Source organism: Vanellus vanellus (assembly GCF_965231255.1).
Source record: "Vanellus vanellus genome assembly, chromosome: 2".
Lineage (NCBI taxonomy): Eukaryota > Metazoa > Chordata > Aves > Charadriiformes > Charadriidae > Vanellus > Vanellus vanellus.
The window spans coordinates 140,798,640-140,824,561 of NC_138906.1; the positions used below are offsets into that span (position 1 = coordinate 140,798,640).

Sequence of the window (25,922 nt, forward strand, 5' to 3'; positions counted from 1 at the left end):
TGAGCAGTAGAAAATTTCCAGCAATCAAAAATGTTAAATAACAAAAGGCATACAGAAACACTGAAAAACCATCTAAGTTCCTTGAATAGGCTATGTTCTACCACAGCCCACCATTTTAGTGCAGAAATATTTTTTCAGTAGGTATTCATAGATAACTTCCTGTTTATAATACATTTAAGAAATGCACAAATGGTATCAAGCTTTGTAATACTCTTTCTCATTCTCCAGTCAGTCCAGAACATTCTTGTAAGCAATGGTTAAATCTTATACTTCCTTTTTGGCTTCTCTTTCAACAATAGTAGGTTCATTTTCTGGCTCTGACAGGAGGGAGTTGGATTTGCTGGTTGTCTGTTGTGTAAGCATCAACTGTACTGGAAGTACACTAGGAGCAAGTAACAGGAAGAAACCAGTTGGTAAAACACAATCATAGGCTGGCAGGAAATCAGTGACTATTCGTCACTCCTTCCAAAGAAGAGGAAAACAGCGAGTGGCAGATATTCAGTACCATCAAGTATCCAGCAAAGAGATTAAATCGCCTTTTCTCCATGCCGGGATACTCAGAGTTTTACTTCAATGTGGACCATGGCTACTTGGAAGGTCTGGTCCGAGGGTTCAAAGCCGGGATCCTGACAAGTGCGGACTATGTCAATTTAGCACAGTGCGAGACACTAGAAGGTAAGTCTGCTGGTTTATTTTATTTAGGAAGAAATACTGTTGCTTAGACCTTTGAAGAAGGCAAGGTAAAGACTGAAGTATTGAAAGCTTATCTTAAAAACCAGAGATAACCCTGATGTCCTTTGAAGAACTGTTCTCATATTTAAGTTAATAGCTTTCCATAGAAATCACCCTAGGATTGTACAGACTGTGATTTGCAAAGCAATCCAAGTGATGGGATTTTCTAGTTTACTGATAAGGTTTGGAAACTTCATCCATAGAGTTCCTACGGAGATTGGTAACCTTCTCACAGATTTTAACCACGTTATAGAACTGTTCAAGTATAGAAGTTTCATATAATTTCAGCTGGATAAAATAGTTCCCAAAATCTTATTAAAAGCTTACCAGTTGGCTCTGAGTTTCTATATAAAAGATATAATTTTTAGTACTTTATTACTTCATGATTTTTAGGGCGGTACCAGGAAGAGAAAACCAGACTTCACAAAGATAAAACTGAACTATTCTCAAGCTTAAAAAAAAAAAAAAAGCTCTTTTCAAGGTGACTTTGCCACAGTAATACAGAGAACACACACTAGATTCCAAAACAGATTTCTGTGGCCAAGACTGGTCACAGCCTGATGAAGACAGACTTGTACAAAGAATCATATGACATACCTCTAGACACTTGGCAGGAAAAAATGCGACAGAAAAAAAAATCACCTTTCTAAAGGAACATAAAGTTTCGCTCCCTGGCTCCAAAATAAAAGCTATGATTGTACACTGAAATAATTTCTATAAGATGCAGTATATTAGACTAATTTGAAAAAAGAACAAGGAGAAATAATAAGCTCATTCTGTTTTAAGCATTGGTTGAATTGTGTACGCAGTAATGGATTTGGGGAAATGAGAAGTGCAGAACCTGATGATCCCCATATACAACAGAGTTTTGAGGCTGCCTGACTATTAATATAATAACAACATAAGTCTGGGAAAGTCGCTTGCCATTCACCTTGCAGATTAAAACACGTACATTTAAATAGGTACATGCAAGTATTTACCTGTCAGCAGGATGAAATTCCTCTCATAGTTAAAAAAGAGATTGTCAGCACAGTCAATGGGTTCTACAGACTGTTTAATTGACCAAGTCCATGTACCTACTGCAGCCCATAACCTGGAGAGTTGTATCAGCTCTCCTTTTCATACAATGTCAGTTTAGACACATAGAACACGTGTATACACTTACTCTGAGAACTGAAATCTATTTCTTATGTCAGCTGAACAAAATCGACAGTTTCTGTAACTTATTTGTACCAGCAGTTTTGATCTATGTGACTTAAAAGACTCTAGAAACACTCTTGATAATGTATTTAAGTGTTTAATTCAAAAACTCCTGTTCCATGAATATACAGACTTCAGAAAAAGCTAATAGAGCTTCAAACATCTATAAAAGACACCAAGGACAGAATGATGGAATTATTAAACTTTGTTATTACTCCATCAATAAATGATGTCATCAAAAGCTCCATGAAGAAAAAAAAAACATAAAATCCTGGCTACTTCTGAATAAGATGGAAATATACAGGTTTATATATTTTTTAGAACGTACAAGAAAAAAGGATTTCCTTCATCCTTCCCAGAAAAAAATACCTGCTCATGTCAAGAATAGTTAAGAAAAACTATCTAAATTTTAAGTCATGCTACAAGAAAGTTATTTGCAACGAGGAAGTAGATTTCAAACATTTCTGAGATACATAAACCTTCAACATTATTAAGAGCATGCAACAGATGGACAGATCACAACAGAGAGATAAAATCCTTTTCTTAGTAAGATTTGTAGTAGAAAGAACAATGACTTCTTTTATTTTTGAACCTTCTTCTTTCTAATGTTCATTCAATTTTAGAATGCAAATTATTTCAGCAACAGAAGCAGCAGCCTTCATCAACCCATCTACAAGCACATCTCTACTACCCACTACCACTTCCTTTTTTTCTCTGCTCAGCTACATCTCTCCTCTGTAACTTTTTCTACTTCTTTTAGACAGCTGACAGATTCCCACCAGTTATCTACCAAATGTATTATTTATAATGAAAATATGAGAATTATTGAATTTATACATGAGGCTAAATACACTTATCTCTCTGCACACATAGGATGCTGTAATATTGAACTTGCGCCACGAGTGTACAGTGCACCAAAAGCACAGACCCCCACCTCTAAAGTAAAAAAATGGAGCTTTATGCATACATTGTATTTTATTGCCAATTTAAAGATCCAGTGTGTGAATTTGTACCGTAGCACTATTGTGCTTGTCCAATAGTGCCTTCAGTTTGTGTCTTCACATTAAAAGGTAATAAATTTACCCCATTCTGTCTTCTGTGGCATAGCACCAGACCACAAAAACTGGTCTAAATTAAAAATATTATAAATATGCTAAAACAAACAAGCAGACACAAAATCAAACCCACCCCAAGTAACCCATAAATAGAATCAAAAAGATCTTTTAATTTCAAAGTGGTTTTGATATCGCTAGAGGGGAAACCATAATGTCAGTACAGAATAACCACAAGAAAAACTGTAGGTTAGTGCTTTACATCTGCTTGATAATCATAGAGTAAGTAGAACAGTGAGAGGGAAAGAAAAAAAAGGATGCTAATTGACTTACGGTACCACTCTGTCCTCTCAATTCAGGGCCACAGGGAGAGGAGAAGAGGCCTTCTGCTTAACTTAGACATCCTTTGGGGCTTATTTGAATTATTATAATTTCCATGGAGCTACCTTGTGGACTGCAACACTGGCTGAAATCCCTGCAACAAGGCATGCTACTAGTTTGGCCCAATGGCATCATCTGTTTCAGGGGAATGGGATCCCCAGAGGATCCCTGCTGACAGTCTTTGAAGTAGAATATGGGGGAGGGTTAAATTCAGTGCTTCATTCTTTTCCTGCTTCCTTGTGTGATGGAAAGACTACTTACTGCTCTTTAGAAGGAAGATTAGGTCACAGAAGGACAAGCAGCCCAGCTCTGCTCCCATCAACATCACCGAAATCAGTCCACGTAACTTGCAAGAGCCAGGACACACCAGCACGTAGTGGCTGAAATAACAGTGTAACTGAAAACCAGGGGTAGTTGGCTACCAAAGCGAGGAGTTAGACAAGACTCCATGTGCTCGATGCCGAGAGACCAGGTTAACGCTTTGTTTTGAGTTCTCGCAATACTCCTTCTTTCTGATCGGCACCATTCCTGTCTTAACTGCATTCATCTTAAACTAGTCTCTCTCTGCACATTAATTCCCTTTAGATATACTGTTAATTGTGTTTAGTTGCTGTTCAGGTGTAGGTAAAATCACGTGATTTAAAATTACATTATTTAAAGTCATACATTTCCTACATATGATTTTCCTGCATTTAATTGCATGAGGAAATACATGACGCAGATGGATGGCAATCATACTGACAGCTGAAATACAGGAATTCTGTACAGGAATGTCTGAGGCCCCTGCAATGCTCAGCTATCTTCTCCTGCCAGGTCATGAAGTCATGTCACTAGTGCAAAGTCTGACTGTGTTAGCCCCCAGGTCCTATTTATGCCAACAGCCATGAGGAGACCATCATTGAGACCAGCAGAGCAGTCTCTGAGCTGCACCGAACTCTGTCATGGTGTGAGATCTGATTATGACATTCTTGATTGATATTATATGGTACTGGAGCTTGTGGATGACTATTTTCTCAGTTGTTTTGGCCAAGGCCATGAGACGAGGTTGAATATTGTTTCTTACGTACAGTACTCATACTGGCATTTATTAAATCGTTCAGAAGAAATACTTCTCTAAAGCAAGCCGTGGAAGTGACAGGGTCATAAATCCAATATTCCTGGGTATAGTATTTCCTCCATGGCTTTTGAGAGCCAAGTGGGGCTGTTTAATGTATTATAGCTAATATTTTTCATGCCTTATGCTAGGGCATGGATTTTCAAGCCACTCGGTCAATGAGAGAACTGGGGAAAGTAACAGAGTCTTGTCAACTACTCTCAATCCGTTAGGTTTGGTTTCTGTTCATCTCGTGATGATGTTAAACACACTTCAGAATGGCCAGTACTCGGGGCTGATATTTGGGGTTCTTTTAGGTGCTAAACCCCTGAAAACCAATGTGTTTGAAATGCATTTACAGTGTGACATTTACAGTGGTTACCATACGCCAAGTATTTTTCCTTTGCAATAAAAGGAGAAAGTAAAAATTATCAGTTTTCACAGGCAATGTAGATGTGATATGAAAATATCAGTGATTTTTTTTAAAGTTGGTCTTACATATTTAGACCTATTTATATGCATAATTCTGCATTTTTCTTCATCTCTTAATCTCTCTTACCCATCTTTCTTTCTTGAATTAAGTGGTTTTCCTCTTTCAGATTTGGATTCTCTTTCTTATTCCTACATGGAAGCCTGTACTGAAACTATGACTATTTCCTAGTGTCTGGCTCTGACCCTTGAAAGGCCAAGTACCCCTGCCTTCTTTTATCAACAGTTTTGTGATCACCTATACAATTTTTAGAAGCAATTAGTTTACATCGGTAGCATAAGTTCAGTCTATTGCAGGAAGGTCTAGAGAAATGCTAACAGTTCCAGAGAGCTAGCTGAGTAAGGATGTCCTATGCCTGTTGAAGTAATTGCTAAAATGAGCTCAAGTGGCAGCTAAACGGCATAGAAAACTCTGAAGATTCTCTCTCAGTAATTCAGAGTGCCAGACGTGGGAGTTTGAATTTGCAATGTACCAGTTCTTTTGCTTTAAGTCACAGTGTAGGCAACCTTATTGCATACTAAGAAAGTATACGCATGGGGAATTAGGAAAGAGTAGCTACTGTACCATTAAATGCACACCTTGCTAACTGCACATTAATTCCCCTTACAGGTACACCTTTTTTTTCAGGCAGTGGGAGTCTTGCTGTCCTTTTCTCTAAATATCACTTCAGATTTTATCTGGAAATCTAATCGTTATGAATACCCAAACCATATAACATTATCCCAATCCGTAATTTACAGTAGTTTTAATATAGCATTTGAATATAATTATGTAAAGTAGCAGGGGCTTTTCTAAAAGGAAATGTTAAACTGCTTTGAACACTAAGAACTGACTCAAATCCTTACTTTTGCTTCACGGTGGGAAATGGCTAGCAGAGGAAATTTGTCAAATTAATTCTTTGATATTACAAAAGCTTCTTTCAACTTTGTTGTCTTATCAACCTATTTTCCAGTTATCAGGGCCGAGAGCTCAGACAGAATATGTCATGATAACCCAAGTTTCTGGAACAGGGTTTCTTAGGGTCTGGTAGTAACAGCCATAAATCAGACAAAACCCATCCAGAGATGCTGAGAGCGTAACTGTGCCCTTTGAAGTGCTCCGCTGCAGAAGCCATTTGGAGCCCAGAATCTCAGCCAGGCAAGATATGTTCTCTCCTCTTTCTCAGGCAGCCTGGTAATGTAAGATTATAGTCCTACCTGAGATGTAAGTGTTTCTTATGAAAATGTAAGATCTTAATGAAGTTAAAGGATGATTCCTTTTGATACATAACAGTCCGTAGGAATGTAGAAATAAAAACAACTGACATATTACAATGGTGCAAAAGTGGTGCCCTGAATAAGTCAGAGAAATCCAAACATTGAACAAACCTGACTGGGAAGGGGCTTGGGACAGAGTAATTAACACTGTGCCTATTATGGCTGGAAACTAAAGTTGCCAGTAAACTTCTGACAAAGGTGTAAATTACTTGTGATTTCCTGTGGCATGCAGTGACCCTTACTGATAGAAGGCAGTACAAATTTGCAATAATTATGCATTTACTCTGTGTTAAATCTATGGCAAAACCTTTTCAACAGAGTATCATCAGGTCCTTAATATGAAAATATAATGTTAGAAATGAACGTTCTAAAAGTTTTTTTATTCGGTTTGTAAACAATATAAAGACCATTTATTCTCATGCTCTTCCTTGAATCTAATTTCAGATCTGAAATTACATCTACAGACTACAGACTATGGCAACTTCTTGGCTAACGAAACCGGCCCTCTCACTATTTCCACCATTGATGATAAACTGAAAACAAAACTACTCACGGAATTTCATTACTTTAGAAACCATGCTTTTGAACCACTTGCCACTTTTCTGAATTTTATCACGTAAGTAGTGTTACCGCATAGCTTACCACATAGACACAAAGCAAAAGCATAGCTACAAGTTAAAACAGTGTAAATGCTTCATAAATTTCTATTGTCTCAAAAATAGCAAAATTACTTTTAAACTGCAACGTTTACATACTTTATTTGCTGATGTAAGTTCTGGAAATATATACACAAAGAGCTGTTGTCTTTGCAACTACTTATTTTAAAGAACAGAGGAAGATTTTTGCTGTTTACAGTAGCAGGAGGAATGGTAGAGATTGAGAAAAACAGTTACCATTTTCAAACATCATTTTAGTCAAAGAACTTGCAAAACTGAAGTTTGTGGGGGTGACTCATGCAAGATTAGCAATTTCATGATGTACAGGGCAGGGACTTAATTCCTAGGCATGTGGCAAGTTCTAGACTTTTTTTAAAGGGGGAAAGACAACACATCATACACCTACCATTTTATACCATTTGAACATTAGAAACAGAAAACCTTTGTGTTGTGTTTAGCAAGATACTTAGATCCACGTAGCTTTGTTAAAAAAGTACAAGCGCTGTTTGATGCTAGATGAAGAGAAAGTTCTGACCTCAGTACAGTTAGATAAAATTTGTAAATGAATGGCTTAAACAACATTAAGAACAGGGATCTACTTTATAACAGTATAACGACATGGCTTAGTGAAATATCAGCAGGATATTTTACCTACCCCCCCTTGATCTTATCTTTTCAATATATTATAACAAGAACACTAGACTGTTCAGCTTACCTTTAAGGAGCATTTTTTTCATAAGAGCAAAATAAAGTATCATTTTGGGGGGGGGAGGGGGGAGGGTGTCAGGTGTAGCTGACCAGTTTTAGGTGAATATATGAACAGGTTCTTAAAGATTGTGCTATGAGAGCTGCGACCTGACACATACAATGTTTACCTCTTGCTTCAGAGAAATGAAAGTGAAAATATGAAAATTATGACACCTCTTTTCGCACTCTGATTGACATGCATGTATACATGTGTATGCAAAATCGCTGCACACTGTTGTTTTTTAATATGGAGACATTAATTTAAGATATTTAACACAATTATTAAATCATTGAACTACATTTCACCAGATCCCTGAGCCCCCTCCCAGATTTTGTGTGAGACCATATTAATCCCTGTATGTCTCTTGCTGTGTTCTGAATCAACAACACAAGCTGAAGACTTGCATCCTTGTTATAAGCATCCCAAGGGAATAGCTCTCACATTTCCAAGTCACTAACAAAACTCTTATCAGCCTCTCTGACAGTAAAACTAGTAAGAAGCTGATAGAAAACTGAAAAGAAAACTTTTACCAATAAAGAAGAAATCTGTGAGAACCTGTTCTTAGTTTCCTCATGGGAGGGCGTTGAAAGCTGAGTGAGAAGAAAGCCCTAAGATTGGTCCATCTGCATGAACTCTACGGTTTTAGTGCCAAGATTCCCACACAATTCTCCTCTGTCCAGAGAGTATATGTGAAATAACAAAATCCCAAACTAGAGAAGCTGCTAGCTCAGGTGATTTACTGTTCGATACAACTCATTGACACTTGTTATAGTGAAGCTACATTACACAGCTGTTATGCTTATTATATTCATGTTTCAGTTTCCTCTTCTTTAAGTGTCTCTTTTCCAAACCAGCCATGCGGTTTAAAACTAGTACTGTGTTACTTGCTATTTAAATACTTCTGTTTATTTTTGCTGAGACATTGATACAGAGTGAACATACAAACCTGCAAGAACTGTGGTCATTTCTAACTTTAGTATTTACCAGTGTTCAAAAATCTTGGGTTTGTATTTTTTCAAAGGAAAATTCATTATAAAGATAAATTTCTTTTACTTTTTCTTTCAAATACAGATACAGCTATATGATTGACAACGTAATTCTTCTAATAACTGGCACACTACATCAGCGGCCCATAGCTGAACTTGTTCCCAAGTGCCATCCACTGGGGAGCTTTGAGCAAATGGAAGCAGTCAGCATTGCCTCAAACCCCACCGAGCTCTTCAATGCAATTTTGGTTGACACACCATTAGGTAGGAACACTAAATTATTTCTTATTTGCTTCTTGAAACTACTCATCCTGTATTCTTAAGAATTTCTCAATGGAAGTAGCATGTTTTCCACAGGATATGCTGTGTTTTGGTAACACAAAACATGAAGTGTGGATCAAACAGCTGGGGAAGGACTTTTTACTAGGGCATGTGGTGATAGGATGAGGGGGAATGGCTCTAAACTGGAAGGGGGCAGGTTTAGATCAAACATTAGGAAGAAATTTTTCACTTTGCGGGTGGTAAGGCACTGGAACAGGTTGCCCAGAGAGGTTGTTAAGGCCCCATCCCTGGAGGTATTCAAGGCCAGGCTGGACGTGGCCTTGGGCAACGTGGTCTAGTGAGAGGTGTCCCTGCCTATGGCAGGGGGGTTGGAAGTCGATGATCTTCAAGGTCCTTTCCAACCTAAACCATTCTATGATTCTATGAAACACTTCTGAAGTGGTGTTCAGGACATTTTCAAGTAACATTTAGTAACAGCTTCTCTATCAACCTTGGGTAGCAGACACAAAGAAAACATGCTACTCAAGAAGTGTAATTGGTATCTTTTACATCCAAAGTAGCCATTGATTTAGAGCATCTAGATTTTTATTTCAACACCTGCATCTATAATTAAAAAATGTAAGATGAAGTCTTGCCTATCCCTCACTAAGGATTGAGAAGCAGACAGTCACTAATAAATATTAGATGTTGTGGTAGAACCTAGATTCCCTCTTGGGATTTGGGCATGACTCAAACACAACGAAAATCCTTATTTTGAAGAGCTAAATCTAAAAGCAAAACAGAATGTTGCATTCTGAAATTGGGATGAAACTCTGCTCAATGTGCTGCAGCAGCCAACAGGAACAAAAACTAACAGGCTGCGGGGCACCGCTGGGAAGAGTCCTGAGAGTAAGATGGAACTAGATGGATTTGAACATATATGAAACCACTGTGTGCCCTCATTCTGAGTACTGCTTCTCAAGAAGGGGTGGTGGGTTGGCCCCAGACAGAAACCAGACTCCCACCCAGCCCCACGCTCACCCCCCACCGCCAGCACAACAGGGGAGAAAACAGGGGGAAAAGGGAGCTCACGGGTTGAAATCATCTATGGAGTACTGTTGCCGGCAAAACAGAAAGGCATTAGGAAACAAACATGAAAGAAGCACTTGAAGCATACAGAAAACACCTTTCCTCCTCCCTTTGACACTCCTCCTCTCCAGACTCCTCTCCTTCACCCCTTGTTACCACCGCAGACTACACTCAGTCCCTTTGGAGGACCAACGAGTGGCACAAGGAGTGGGGCGAGTCAGTATGTGGTGGTTTCTCTCTGCCACTCCCTCCTCCTCACACTTATCCTCTGCTCCGGCGTGGGGTCTCCAGGGGCTGCAGTTCCTCTCAGAAGTATCTGCTCCAGCACAGGTCCTCCACAGGCAGCAGGGAATACCCACTTCAGAGCCATGGGGCAACTCCTCTTTCTTCTCTGAACTCAGCGTTCCCTCTGCTGTTTCACAAGATTTTTTTTCCTTCCTCCTCTCTACATCCTGCATTTTTTGCCCTTTCTTAAATACATTTTCCCAGAGGCAACCCCCGTTAGGCTGAGGGGTTCGGCTGTGCCCTGCGGTGGGTCTGTTGGAGCCGGCTGAGTCCGGCATGAGGCAGCCCTGACCTCACCTCATGGAGGCCGCCCCTCAGCCCCCACCCCGGCCTGGGCACCCATACCCTGTACGGTGAAATCAGCGTAGACATGGAGCAGGACAGCTAAAATGAACAAGGGGACAGTGCTGCCGTGTGTGGACACATTAAAGAGGCTGGACACAGCTTGGAGAGGACAAGGCTGAAGGGAGACAGGGACAATGTTGACAATGTGCTGAGGGCAGCGGTTTGTCCGCAGTGAGCTACAAAATGTTGCTTACCGAATCCTTTAGAAGACCAAATCCCAGCAGAAAACTTGTTTCTTCATCCAAAATCTGGATGCTGGAAGAGTAGGAAGGGAGAAGACCATGAAACATGGTCATGCTTTCCCTAAATACTGTCTTCCATTGCCACTGTTTGAGACAACAGTCCCTGCCATGCAGCACTGGTCTGCCCCACTGCCATAGCTGGGGAACGGTGAGGGATTGGCATACTTCTGTCGGTTATGAATACAGTATTTTTACACGGTCCAGCTGCACAAATGAACTTCATCTTCTGTTCAAAAGCTTGCCCCTTAGCCAGTTCTGCAGAGGACCTGGAAGCACAGATGGCCAAGGTCAAAGCTTGTGCCCCTTACTCACTGCAACCTGTTGCCTTTCCCCCACGACAGACATACCCAAAGAGGAAGAGGGAAAATAGGAATGATGATTCTCCTTAACGAGTGCAGAATACCTGCATGATTTAAGACAAAAATTATCTTTCATGTTCCTCACTAGAAAATCTCCCTAATGCCCAAACCATATACTTCAGAGAAGATTAGGGCTTTCATTAGCATTTCCCATCTGATTTTCTCTGGAGATGTGGACTCTGGCTGCGGCACTGATTGATTCCCCTCACAGCAGATTCTCATTAAAAAGGAGGGAGTAGGAGGATAAGGGGGAAATCAAGAGGATTTCTTTTCCTCTCTGTTATTTCACTCTTTCTTGTACAACACAAACCTCAGATCCCTGCTCACACACTGGTGAATGGCAACAGACAAGAGTTGCATATTATTAGCACGTAGACTTATACTGCAATATAATAAACTCTGCTTTCAGCTGCTTTCTTTCAAGACTGCTTGTCTGAAAATGACCTGGATGAAATGAACATTGAAATAATGCGCAACAAACTGTACAAGGCAAGTTCTTGCAACATAACGATAATGCCTGGGGGTTTTCAAAGTGTCTCAGAAAAGGAGGTCAGTATCATTAACCCTGGTTTATTGATGGGGAAACAGAAGCATGGTGAGATAAAGCAAGCTGTCTAAGGTCACCTGGATGATGACAAGTCCAGGAATCAAATCCAGCTCCTTTCATTTCTGCTCCACTCTTCGGAGAGCTTTCAAATTTTAGGTCTGCATCCAAATTCTAATTTAATATCTCATTAATGAAAACGCTTTAGATGTCAGGCTAATATCCGGATCCATTTGTTTATGAATAACTCAGTTATTCACCAAATGCCACGGAACTGTTAGCTCCTAAGTAAGCCTAGACAGGCTCTTGGCTAACATTTATTTTTATTTATAAAAGGTAGATGTGGTCTGAAAAGGTCTAATTGCTTTGAGCCTAGCTAACATTTTTTTACTTAAGGGTTTTGTATAATTTTCTTCCCTTTTAAATTATCTATAGCATTGCTATAGCACACTGCTATAAGGTATGCATCTGAGACACGCCTTGCGTTTTCAAAGTACTTTACAAATATTAGCACACAGGTCAATACTCTTAGGATGGTCTCTTCAAAGGCTATACATATTTCATTCTGTTAATTGTTCCTCCTGGAACATTCTCTCCAAATTCTTTGTTATCTTTCTTTCACAATGGATGCCCCAGAATGCAGGAAGTATTCTTACAGTGCTCTGATTGCACTAGGGGGAAAGAAAAAAATTCTTCTGTTTGTCTTACAAATGATATGTATAAATTCCCAAGACAGTATTTGATTCTTAAACATTCTGCTACTTCCTGTCATTCAAAACAACATCAGTTATGCCCAAGTATTTTAATTCTTTCACAGTACTACTAAACTATACACTTCTTTCCATTTGATAACATACGTATCCTGTGTGGATGACCATACCTTTACACTTATTAAACCAATTTGATTTTATTTTTTTTCTCACTCTTCTAAGTATTAGGGGGATCATTCTACAAACACTGCTAAATTATTAATATATCCTTTCTCTTCTGCTTCAGCTGTCAATGTGATCAATTATGTTTCAGCTCTACTATCAGATAGCACTATACAGAACCTAATGCATAATCCCATGCAGCAGAACCCCCTTGAGATGTCTAAACTTAAAATTCACTTAATTGCACAGTTAGCGACAGCTTCTTTAAACAAGATTGTGTGAAGTCGTAGCAAATGCATTTTGATAATATAAATCTTCCCTAAGACAGTATTTTGGGGGGTGGAGAGGCAGGGGGAACAGCATCTCTGAGATATTTAGGGTCCTTCCTGCACAGGTGTTTTGAAATGGGTGCAAAGGCCAGAATCCTTAGTAGACCTGAGGGCTCTGCAGACCAGTATTACAGAAGCTTTGTCTGCTGTTCCGTCCTAATCCAGGGTTTAGGGTAGTGCAGTAGGGATTAGTTTGTGTATCCTCACAGTGCAGGCCCAACAGCTATGGCATACTCTCAAATCCCCTCCTCCACACTATAAATGCAGAGCTTCCCTTCAGCCATCTACTTATTATGCAGTGGAAGCTCAAGGGAGCTCAAGAAGTTCCTTCTTTAGAGAGCAAAGAAAACATAATATTTGTCCTATAACAATTTTTGATAATTTTGGTAATAAAAAGACATTTGCATTTTAATATTTCAACTTTCAATCTAGCAAAGGAATTAAGCACATACTCAAATTTAAATTCTTAGGCAGAATTATAATAATGGAATATATAATAATGAAAGTATTTAAAAATGAGGTTCATGACTATGTGCTATGCTGGTCCAGGTCTTAAATAGCATTTCTTGTCCTTCTTTAATATAGTCTTACCTTGAGGCCTTTTATAAATTTTGTGAAAAACAAGGTGGCTCTACAGCAGAAATAATGAGACCTATTCTTGAGGTAAGAAAAATTCAGTCTTTGTACATAGAAATACTCCATCGTTTTTCCTGTTCCTTCTCTCTCCATTTGCAAAGTTTTCTATCAAACGTTTGCTTCTCCTCTGAATAATAACTGTTTTTCTAAGATGTAATGAAGACTTTATTCTAGGATGACTTTTACCTCTTGACTAGAGAAGCAGCTAGTCCATTACCAGGGAGGAGTTAGCCTCAGTTAATATTTTTCTGTAACAGAGAGCAGAGCAAATTAAATGGTTCACTACTCTCAAACTGTTGCCCCTTAACATTTTTCTGTTATGCAGAAAAACTAAAATAGTGGACTGTTCTTACACATCCTAGCTCAAAATTTAATTTGGATAGCTAAGGTCTGGCATTATTGTATATTTACTAATCAATAATCTCTAAGCTTCATGGCACTATTATGTTTGTTTTCTCTTCTATTAAATTTAATGGTTGAAGTTAGAGTTGAGTGATCTTTGGAACTAGTGTCATACAGAAAAGTCAAACATTCAAGTTTTATTTTTGTCTCAATCAGAAAAGTTTAATATTTATCTTTTCCATGGCATACAAAATTCCTGATGTCCTCCTCCCCAAAGCACACCTGCAGTGTAGTGAATGATATTTTTGTATCTATTATTGTAATAAAATATGAAGAAATTTCTAAAACTGAGTTCTCAGCATTCAGCTCCATTTTTTTTTTTTTTCATATGGTTTATCACAATTCCTTGCAGAGTTTGAAAGCCAGGTCACCCATTTGCTTCCCTGGAAATTGAACAAAATTCACTGAGCTCTGATGACATCAGAGTTTGCATTATAGGGGAGAGATAATAACCCTGGGAGCTCACCCCTGAAGAAAGAATGGGCCTAAATTACAACTTACAAAACAATGTCCTAAAAGGGAATGCAATTTCATATTTTATATAACCAGACCATAATGTTTCAGTTTATGTTCTAAAGAAAATATTCTTCATCAAGTTAAATTGACCAGAAATTATATATTTTGACTATTCTTTTCTGAAAAATAAAAACCAAGAGATTGGCTGGCAGAGGTAAAGACATTTCCCACAGCTGATTCAGATTTTTCAGAAAGTTCATTTTGAGCTAGAAATTCATGCTGAGAGCAGATTACTTAAAACGTTATTTTAAGCATGTTGTAAAACTCTCTTTATACCAGTGGTAACAGTTTGGTCTATGATAAGCTCCTTTAAAATCCCTATCTAATGTCAGTCAGCCAGGAGAATAAACTTTTCTGCAGAAGATTTCATTTTCTATAACGTTTTAATAATCTGAAGGCATGCATAGAGCAGATTGCTAATGGTTGAATTCACAAAAAGCCAAAGTTTAATTATTCAAAAGAATACTTGCTATTTATTCTGTAATCTTATACGTAAGACTACCAACCTGACCCTATCAGAATGAGGCTGAGGTATTTAGCTCCCCAACTCCTTGACCACCAGTCGCGGTGCCAACCTTCCACTTTAAAAGTACTGACGATCTCTCTTCCACCATGGGCAACAAACATTGCATATTTAACCCTAAATCTGGCAAGAAACTGCAGGACTGCACTGCAGCTAGTGCTGTGCCTGTTATTGGGGCCCCACGGCAATCCTCAAGTGACAGACATGCTACTTCGGTTTCCCGTATGGGAACTAAAGCACTTAGGAAATGGTCATCCTGTGACTCCACCTCTCCCTGCAGCAATCAAATGGCCCAATTCACCAAGTAACTGCCTCATGGCTTTACTCACTATGGAGAAGCTTATGTGCCGATATTTTGATGAATTGAGAGGTCTGTATGGATGGGACTGATCCTGCAAATTTTGTCAAACTGGGAGCCAACAGAAGGCGGCCCCAAACCTCCTAGCATTAGTTGCAATTGCATCTGAGCATGCTTTTTTTCCCCAACTATATATTACAAATCTAACAGCTGGATTCTACATGGCTTTAACAAGTTGAACAAAACAAAACAAAAATGTATTTGTCCTTCCAAAACAGTTTCACTAGGGCTGATACACCTGTTCATATTAATAAGGCAAGTGAAATTTGGCCCTGTTATTCATTAGCTAGAAATCTTTTCATGCACACTTATTTTCTTCTCATTATTTCTCTATTGTTTACTTATTTTCCTTAGTCTGAAGTCAGTGCCAGAGGGCAGCTGGGTCCCTGTTACAGTGTGTTCCAGTATATAGGAGTAGGATCTCTGAATATGTGCTTAACTGCTAAAGTTGTAGAACTGTGTTGCAACCGCAGTCTTATTACTCAACAGAAAAAAAGTACCTTTCTGCTTAAAACAGTTCAAAAAATCACAGCATGAGAAATTTTACATGCTGCGTAAAATATGCGTATATTGTATATGCTTCACTTGGAAGACTCTCCTATGTAATCCCTGCAATTAGCAAGGGCTCTGCTGTTCTTACAACATGAAAGTAAGTAATAAAGGAAAGAAATAAAACCATAGTCAATTTAGATGTCAAGACAAAAGAACAGATTTAAATCAGACAGAATTGAGTAAGATTATTTTTATTTACCATTACATTTTTAATTCATATTGTAAGAATGGCAAGTGAAATTTTGCCTTGTACACAAGAACAACCTGAGATCTAGATGTGAGAATGACTTTCAGTCTACTGCCGCAGGGAAAATACAGATACTACAGGCATCTAAACCTGGCAGAAGAAATAAAGCCGCTGATTCTCTGCGTTAAAAATTAACTGTTATTTGAAACACTTGAAAACTTTAACTTGGCAAGTAAGCAGCCCCCTCCACCTTATTAAATTGTATTTTTAAATATGTGCATTCAGAAACTTTTTTTTTTCAGCATTCCCATTCAACCTTTACTTTGAACAGCACTCTGAGTTACGTCAGAACAGTACTATTGATTCTTTGTCCTTTCCTGTAGTATTATTATTTATTAGAGTATTAGTTCATAACTTCAGAAGGGTGTGCGAGGAGATTTTTTGTTGTCAACATCTCGGTAAGTAAGTAGGGAAATGAGGAAGTAGCAGAGATGGTATTTTCAGTACAAAAATCACAGAATAAAAGCTGTGCTTGCAAAACACTGTTTGATTTTCTAGTTAAAAATTTAACAAGTAGTTGCAAATAAGGATTTAGAATTTTTAAAATAAGTTATGTTTCTAATGCTCTGTAGTCCTTTTTTTTTTTTTTTTAGGTTTCCATAGTTTACCTGACTGAAAAAAAAAACCAACATAGCCCCGCCTTAATTTAGAATAAGATCTCTAATAACACCTCTTTATTCTTTGTTTTGCATATTAAGTTTGAGGCAGACAGACGTGCCTTTATCATCACCATTAATTCCTTTGGCACTGAGCTGAGTAAAGATGACCGAGAGAAGCTGTATCCAACCTGTGGAAAACTGTATCCAGAAGGCTTACATCTGTTGGCCAATGCAGATGACTACGAGCAAGTGAAGTGTGTTGCAGATTACTATGCAGTATGTAATCTAATTTCTTAAAGCAAAAAGCCAAAATACATATACTTAACATCTCTTGATGTCAGCAAAATTTTAAAGAGTATTCACATAAGTTAAAAGCATTTTTGAAAGAGAAAAAATTCAGCGAAGATTCAAAAGATCCCATAAAGATGTATATGGAATCAAAGGCCTTTGATATGAAGACATATTATTACCTTAGTGCGATACAGAGTTCCTCTAAGACCAAATCATATTGCAGTAAATAAAACTCTTCCTACTTCATTAACCCTCCCCGAATTGGGTTTCACTTCACAGCTGCTGCCTCCAAGATTTTGGAGCAAAAGCATAAGTCAATATTAAAATGAGCTGGCCAAACAATTCACGTCACAGATGAGTGCAAACCTGATTTATTGCTAGTATATCGCAAAAATGCCCTTCTGAAAAGTTTTCTCTAAATCACTGATTGAATCCAAGAAGTAGATGAAGTTGTTAATATTGATGCAACTACTGCTGTTATTAAAGACGAATCAATATGCAACACTTGCTCTATGAATTAACTGTGGTACTCTTATTACCTGTAATATTTAAACTACCTCCAAGCAGGTACACACAATAAAATGATGCCTGGGCCATTGCTTTTCACACAGAAGAAACAAAGCTGGAGATGCACATCTGTTCTTGTGTATAAGCAGAATGTTAGAAGTGTGTGTCACCATGTCAACTTGGTACAGAGCAAATCTATTCACGCGATTGGTGGGATACTTAGATGAATTTGGGAACCATTGTACTAGTCCTATACTGCACTGCTATTTTATACGAAAAACAGAACAAATACACAGACAAGCAAATTACACAGAAATGTAAGAAATGAAGTCAAATACATCTGCACAGAATATTCCAGGATGACATATCAGACCAATGAATTTAGATACAATATTAATGCAGATAAAGCAAATCCAGCTGGCTACTGGAAATAAAATGAGCAGCCGTGTGAGGATCAGAGTTCAGGGTTTTGGCTCCATTTACAGCTCTGTATCTGATGGATACTATTTGTACAAGAACTTCAGTACTCTCTGTCCAAAGGAGTGAAAGGTCAGGTGTCATTCTACAAAAAGTCTCTTTTAGTGCCTTCAGTAAATCATTTTAAGTTGTAGGAAATTATGGTAAGAAATACAAGAAAAAATGTGATTTTTCTTTCTTTTGCTGACTATATGCTTTTAACTTTTGATTTATGTAGAAATGTAATCTATACATGAGTTCTTCTATACAGAAGGATTACTTAATATAGATTAATTAATTAATAAAGTAATGTAAGGTATCTGTGCTGCACAGAATGCAAAAGTACCTTATTTCCATTGGGTTGCTGGCTATGCTTTCAGGAATACAAGGCTGTGTTTGAAGGTGTAGGGAGTGGCACCGGAGAAAAGACACTGGAAGATGCCTTTTTTGAACATGAGGTAAGAGCTTCTAACCTTAAAATATCGAAATGAAAGTTACCCACCTGGAATAGCATTTAAAACAAGAATGAAGTACTAGGCTAGCATATTCTATACTATATTGTACTATACTGCGTCATTCAGCTTTGTATTCAAGAACACAGTGTTTCTATGGCTGCCAACACATGGCTGAATTAAAAGAGAGGGATTTACCTTTTTAAACAAAATAAATCCCTGGACATTATTCTGAATCATAGAATCATAGAATCATAGAATCATAGAATCATAGAATGGTTTTAGTTGGAAAAGACCTTGAAGATCATCGAGTTCCAACCCTCCTTCCATAGGCAGGGACACCTCCCACTAGACCAGGTTGCCCAAGGCCACGTCCAGCCTGGCCTTGAACACCTCCAGGGATGGGGCCTCAACAACCTCTCTGGGCAACCTGTGCCAGTGCCTTACCACCCGCAAAATGAAAAATTTCTTCCTAATGTTCAATCTGAACCTGCCCTCTTCCAGTTTAAAGCCATTCCCCCTCACCCTATTGCTACATGCCTTAGTAAAAAGTCCTTCCCCAGCTCTCTTGTAGGCCCCCTTTAGGTACTGGAAGGCCGCAATAAGATCTCCCTGGAGCCTTCTCTTCTCCAGGCTGAACAGCCCCAATTCTTTCAGCTTCTCCTCAGGAGAGGTGCTCCAGCCCTCAGATCACCCTCGTGACTCTCCTCTGGACACGCTCCAGCAGGTCCATGTCCTTCTTCTGTTGGGGACTCCAGAGCTGGATGCAGTACTCCAGGTGGGGTCTCACAAGAGTGGAGTAGAGGGACAGAATCACCTCCTTAGACCTGCTGGCCACACTTCTTGTGATGCAGCCCAGGATACGGTTGGCCTTCTAGGCTGCGATCGCCCATTGCTGCCTCATGTTGAGCTTCTCGTCGATCAGCACCCAGGTCCTTCTCCTCAGGGCTGCTCTCCAGCCATTCCCCGCCGAGCCTGTATTTGTGCTTGGGATAACCCAGATATAAGACCCTGCACCTGGCCTTGTTGAACTGCATGAGGTTGGCTTGGGCCCACCTCTCCAGCCTGTCCAGGTCCTTCTGGATGGCATCCCTCCCCTCCAGCATGTCTACCTCTCCAAACAGCTTGGTATCATCAGCAAACTTGCTGAGGGTGCAACTCAACCCCACTGTCCATGTCACCGACAAAGATGTTGAACAGTACAGGTCCCAGAACCGACCCCTGAGGAATGCCACTCGTCACTGCTCTCCACTTGGACATCGAGCTGTTGACCGCAACTCTTTGAGTGTGACCATCCAGCCAGTTCTTTATCCACCGAGTGGTCCATTTGTCTAATCCATGTCTCTTCAATTTAGAGACCAGGATATCGTGTGGGACAGTGTCAAACGCTTTGCAGAAATCCAAGTAGATGACACCAGTTGATCTTCCCTTGTCCACTGCCACTGTAACCCCTTCGTAGAAGGCCACCAAATTTGTCAGACATGACTTGCCCTTGGTGAAGCCATGCTGGCTGTCACCAATCACCTACTTGTTTTCTATGTGTCTCAGCAGAGTTTCCAGGAGGACCCGCTCCATGATCTTGCCAGGCACAGAGATGAGACTGACTGGCCTGTAGTTCCCTGGGTCTTCCTTGTTTCCCTTTTTGAAAATAGGGGTAATTTTTCCCCTTTTCCAGTCGGCAGGAACCTTGCCAGACCGCCACGACCTCTCAAATACATGGCTAGTGGCTTAGCGACCTCATCTGCTAGCTCCCTCAGGACCCACGGATGTGTCTCATCAGGTCCCATGGACTTGTGCACCTTCAGGTTCCTCAGGTGGTCTCGCACTTGATCTTCGCCTACAGTGGGCGGTTCTCCATTTTCCTAATCCTCATCTTTGCATTCTGTGTCGCAGGCAGTGTGGCTGCAGTCCTTGCCAGTGAAGACTGAGGCAAAAAAGTCACTGAGTACCTCAGCTCTGTCTCTGTCCTGGGTAACCAGTTCTTGTGTTTCCTTCCGGAGACGGCCCACAGTTTTCCTAGTCTTTCTTTCCTCGTTGATGTACTTAAAAAAGGATTTTTTGTTTGTCTCAATGTCCCTGGCCAGATTTAGTTCAATCTGCGCTTTAGCTTGTCTAACCTGATCCCTGGCTGCTTGAACCATTCCTCTGGATTCCTCCCAGGCTACCCGCCCCTGTTTCCACTCCCTATAGGCCTCCTTTTTGCTTTTGGACATGTCCAGGAGCTCCTTATTCATCCATGCAGGCCTCCTGGCTTTTCTGCCTGCCTTCCTCTTTGAAGACTAGTTATAGAGCTGTCAAGCCTGACAGCCTATCCAAAAGCCATCTCATATAAACTGCTTAATGAAATTTCTGTTGAATAGTCCGCTGAAGAAGGTATCTCACCACTGTCCTTTACTTAACCGTAATGTTGCAGTACTCTATTGCCAAAATTAATCCACAGATGACATTTAAATTATACTTGTACTCAAGAGAAAAAAATATAATAAAAAGTAGAAAGAGTATAATATAGTCATGGTTGCAAAGTTACATAGAAATCTCGACCATAAAAGCTACACGGTGGACTTCTTTAATATTTTATCATAACACTTGTTTCACGTTTTCCACAGGTAAAGCTGAATGTGCTTGCATTCAACAACCAGTTTCATTTTGGAGTATTTTATGCCTATGTAAAGTTAAAGGAACAAGAATGCAGGAATATTGTATGGATTGCTGAATGCATTTCTCAGAGACACAGAACCAAAATTAACAACTACATTCCGATTTTCTAAATATGACAATTTGTAATCTTGCAATACCTGAAAAGATTATTTCATAGAAAAGAAGAAAAATCTTATTCCAAAAGCTAATTCTTATCAGATGTTTTAAATTGTATTTTTGATCCTCCTTATATACAAGAGTGTAAGAAAAAGTAATGTAATTAGAGATATGAGTACTTTATAAGGAAATAGTAATGGGCTTATTCATAGTTTTTGTTGGTAGATTTCTTCCCCGCTGTGCCATTTTAATGTAATTGATCAATAAAAACTGCCTGCAAGGTCTTATATACGTATTCTTTCTCTTTTGTGGAAGCAACCCTTCGATCAATGACATTTGAAAAGCTTAATTTTGAATTAAGAGTTTTCTCAAAGGGCCAACTAAACTAGTCCTAGCTCACACTTATGGTCTTCTTCATGGCATACAAGATTGTATGAAGGAATTAATACAGAAATTCCTGTTAAGGAATCTCAGGAGAGACCTTCCTGAACCCTTCTAACTCTGACACCTCTCTGCAGCTAAATATAAATAAGGAACTTCATTTTCACGAGAATGTTCTTACTTATTCCTTTATGGTCACGTGAGGAGCACCGTAGGTGTCAAACAACGGGTGTCTGATCTACTCCCCAGCTATACAAATATCTCCTCCCAGCACACCAAAGACACTGTCTTCATGCATGCACGAGGGAAGATTATGAAACATGAATGAAAATACCAGCCAAGTCTGTATCAGTTTTACATCAGACACAAACAACACCAACTCTGAGCTATTTGAGGACCTGGCTAAAATCAGTAACTAAAAATAGAGTGAAGAGTTGAAGCCAGATTGGAGCAGGACAAGATAAATTCTGCCGAAGAAAAAGGAAGGATTTGGAAAACCATATCAACATTCTGCCTTTGTGCTCCATTCAGAATATTTGCCCTCATCTTTGAAACAGGCCATACTTTGATTTTCTGCATGCCTCCTTAGTTTCAGGCTGCACCACAGCAAATCTCAATCTTCAGCTGACTATGCCTCCAGTAATACGATACAGAAATAAAATACATTTCCTGCTGAGTGGACAGAAAAATAAAATATATCTGATGTCAACACCTCAGAGTTATGGAAAACATTCAGGCACCATGGTTTTAAGAACTGACATATAATATATCTCTCTATATAATATATACAACTGCACATGCACATATGCATAAAAAATAGAAAACATTACCATTTTTATAGCTAAAAACCCAGTTCCTAAATTGTAAATGTAAGCAAATGGTTATATTCCAGAAAGTCTTGTACTAATATGATAGAGAACTGAGAAAATTGTTAACACTTTGATTTATTGTCAATCACAGAGAACCTCACATTGTTAGTTAAAAATATGCATTCAGAGATTTTCCTTTAGAAATCATTTAGTAGGAATTTAGAAAAAATTGACTGAAAAGAAATAAATGTATAAGAAAATAATGAAAATCTTATCTCTATATTGAGGCTTCTTTGTTTAGTAGATCTTGTAACTCAGAAGCCCCCCCCCCCAAAAAAAAAAAAAAAGAAACTGAACTGTAAAATCTGTAGATTGCAATTTCATTTTGGCATGTGTAGTTACTTCCTTGCACTGCTTTTACTACCTTGCCTTTCTTAATTTCTGTTTCCCAGTCTAATCTGTGAGCAACGCTTTCCAGTTCACACCAGTATCACAAACTATACCGCAAACTATATCACAAATTTCAGTGAAGAAAGTAATAGGGCTATATTCTCTCAAATTTGCATTTTTCTATATTTTTCAGTAATTGCATTAAAAAAAATATTGTTGTAAGCAGAAGAATAATGAAGCCAACTGGTCTGGGACACAGAAACTGAATTCATACAGTTCAGCACAGTGCATGAAAACTTTTTCTGTACTGATAAATCAAACTTCTCTACTTGAACAAAACAAATCAGCTGGCTTTCTGCCAAGAATTTTTTGAAGTGATTCGAAGGGGAAAGAATCTGCTCTCCACCCTAAATCATTCTGTGCCAGGGAAGATATGCAGCTGCTATTGCTACAGTCTGTGGATACTGTTGGCTCAGAAAGAAATGAGCAGGAATTGCAGCTTACATGATTGTGTTGTCAGCAGAACTGGTCTTTAGACTATGGAAAGGACAGCATTAGCGTTGATTGATGCTTTTTTCAAAACAACTTTCTAGATATTTGCTAAGTAAGGACAGGATGTACTAGGCGTCAATCATATTCAATTTAAGAATAAGCAAGAGAAGCAACAGACTAAGAAAGGAATGAGGAATTTAAAGTTGTAAGTCCTCAAACACCTAGCTTTTTCTATAATAAATATAATTTGCATCCCTCTCCTGTTATTAAATTAGCTTTCATACTGGTGTGTATATATGTGCACATAAATATTAAAAAAAATAATTAACAACTCTACTTAAGATCAAAACAGCAGATCCAAAGCATGTGAATGGAGTGATAGCTGTCCATCATTTGGATTTGCATCAGAATTATAAAGCTGTTAGCAGTAAGATTACTATAGTGGTTTAAAGAAGAGACACAACAAAATCTAGTGATGTACTGTACCACTGGATCGCTTTACCAAAGAGTGTGGAGAAATGGTGTAATAGAGAGCTCAGAAAAAAGAGCATAAATGGCAATAAGACCTACCAGGCAGTTAAAACAGTTTACATGACACAAAAACTCATCTCAAACACACAGAAAATCGTTCAATATATTGGGATATCTCCTAAATGACAAAGAGAAAATAAGAAATGGAATTCAAGGAACGGTAGGACAAACCTCTCAAGGAACCCAGGTAAAAGTTTTCATATTGATGACACACAGTGAGAAACATTTGACTGCTTGGAATCCATATTTATTGGGGCTTTCAATTAAAAAAAAAGAATTCCAACTCGCATAACTCAGCTGGCAGTGTTAATGTAAACATTCCAGATGTGGAGCACAGTACTGACAATCCCATCTTAGTGTGCAAGCCAGAAAAATGAACGCCCTATTTTCTATTAGTTTGGAGCTTCTCCAGGAGTAAAAAGAAGAAAAACTGATTTCTCTGAAAGTATGCAACAGATAACTGCCATAAATATAAGTTACAAACCTACTGACAGGTGCCATTTCTATAGCATAACTCATCTGTTAAAATGAAACTTCAAAGTTCTGAGACTCTTGGAAGATACAGGCCTGAAGGACTAACTTTAAAAATGATTAAAAAGTACAGTCTTTTAAGGAGGTGATTATTGTAGAATTTGTGTTTGAAGTATTTTTTTACTCTGTCTTTGCAATTATTGTCTGCCACCAAATGACGTACCCAGGGGTGGCTCTCACACTTGGCATGGTGGAATCTGTTGTCACCAGCCTTTTAAAAGCTTGCTGAAATCATTTTTGCTGTCTTAATACTGACTTGTAGCAGTGAAGTTTAAGAGGAAAATATTATACAAAACAGTATAGGTTTATTTATTATCAAGAAAGTACTAATGAGGTGAAACTGACTGTTATATTTTTGAAGTGGAAGAAAATGCTCATTTCCCCACAAAGGACCTTATAACTTTGTCGCAAGCTGCTACGTGTTCACCTCTCTCAGCTTCGGGACAGCCAGTGAAACCCTGGCTGAGTTCTGTCGCACAGGCACAGGGATACAGGGAACTCAGCAATGCTTTTAAGCATTACTTAACAAAAATATAATCCATGAAAGTTCATTACACGTTCTAACTTGCTACTTGTAACATGTAACAGCAGCTCAGACTGAGTTTGAAAACAAGCGGGTAGAAGTTGCAAGGTCCTTGATAAGATAATGGCCATATTTTCTTGCTTTCCAATCTAGAAAAAACAAATACTCTTATCTTGTTAGTATTACACTGAAAATGTATAAACTGTTTTTCTTTTGTGCTGTATTGTTCTCTTAAACTTCTGTTTTGTGGTATGCGCGTGCATGTACATACACACACACACGTGCATCGACTACAAAATTTTCTAGAGTCACACATTGGCTAGAAACCAAGCACCAACACGGGGTAAATCAATCTAGAACAAATTAAAAAATGTTGCTTCACAGCTGTTTTTTCCAGTGAAAATGTAAAGAACAATTAAAACATTTGAAATTTTTGTAATAAAATCCGTTAAAGTGAAATAAAGCAGAAGAAACTCTTTGCATTTACCACTAAATTGATTTAGATTATTTTCTTCACACCATACAGCACAAGAGGCAAATGAGACCGCTCAAATAATTACAGGCCTGATCCAAGCTCACAAAAACTCTTTATACCTATAACAACAGTTCAGTCAAGTTCAATGAAGACCTATACCAAGTGTTGTTTACAACCTCTGACTCTATTAACCAAAAAACCCAAACAAGCTTTTAGTACGGTAGTGTTTGGGGACAGAAAGCGCCCCTTATCTGGACAAACCAAGAAACAAAGACAAGGAGGCCACATATTCTCTGCCCTTAGGAAGGGAATTTTTAAAATTCAAAAAGCTGAAATTATTCAGCTAGACCTGAGCTGTGACAGAAATGGCTTAATGAAATATATACATTAGCAAAAGATAGGACTGAACTATCATAACTGTTACAAAACCAAAGTGTTTTATCTATCATCTGTTACATGAAGAGGGAGTACTAACACTGTTACGAATGTGCAGAAGCCAGAGGAGCCAAAATAAAACAGATGAAGTTTATTTATAGCAAATATTATGACTTTTGTAGATGTATGAAAACCACAAACA

At 38.7% G+C, this 25,922-nt stretch overlaps 1 protein-coding gene across 1 annotated transcript; it reads left to right on the forward strand.

Annotated features, from left to right (window-relative positions):
- Positions 1-545: 545 nt before the first annotated feature.
- ATP6V0D2 (ATPase H+ transporting V0 subunit d2) lies at positions 546-21,451 on the forward strand (the record flags this gene model as incomplete). Its single annotated transcript, XM_082499678.1, has 8 exons — positions 546-675; positions 6,649-6,820; positions 8,680-8,858; positions 11,585-11,664; positions 13,506-13,583; positions 16,853-17,029; positions 18,388-18,465; positions 21,066-21,451. 8 exons carry the CDS (start codon positions 546-548, stop codon positions 21,225-21,227), a joined length of 1,056 nt encoding a protein of 351 aa, XP_082355804.1. The 3' UTR covers positions 21,228-21,451.
- Between the last annotated feature and the right edge of the window lie 4,471 nt (positions 21,452-25,922).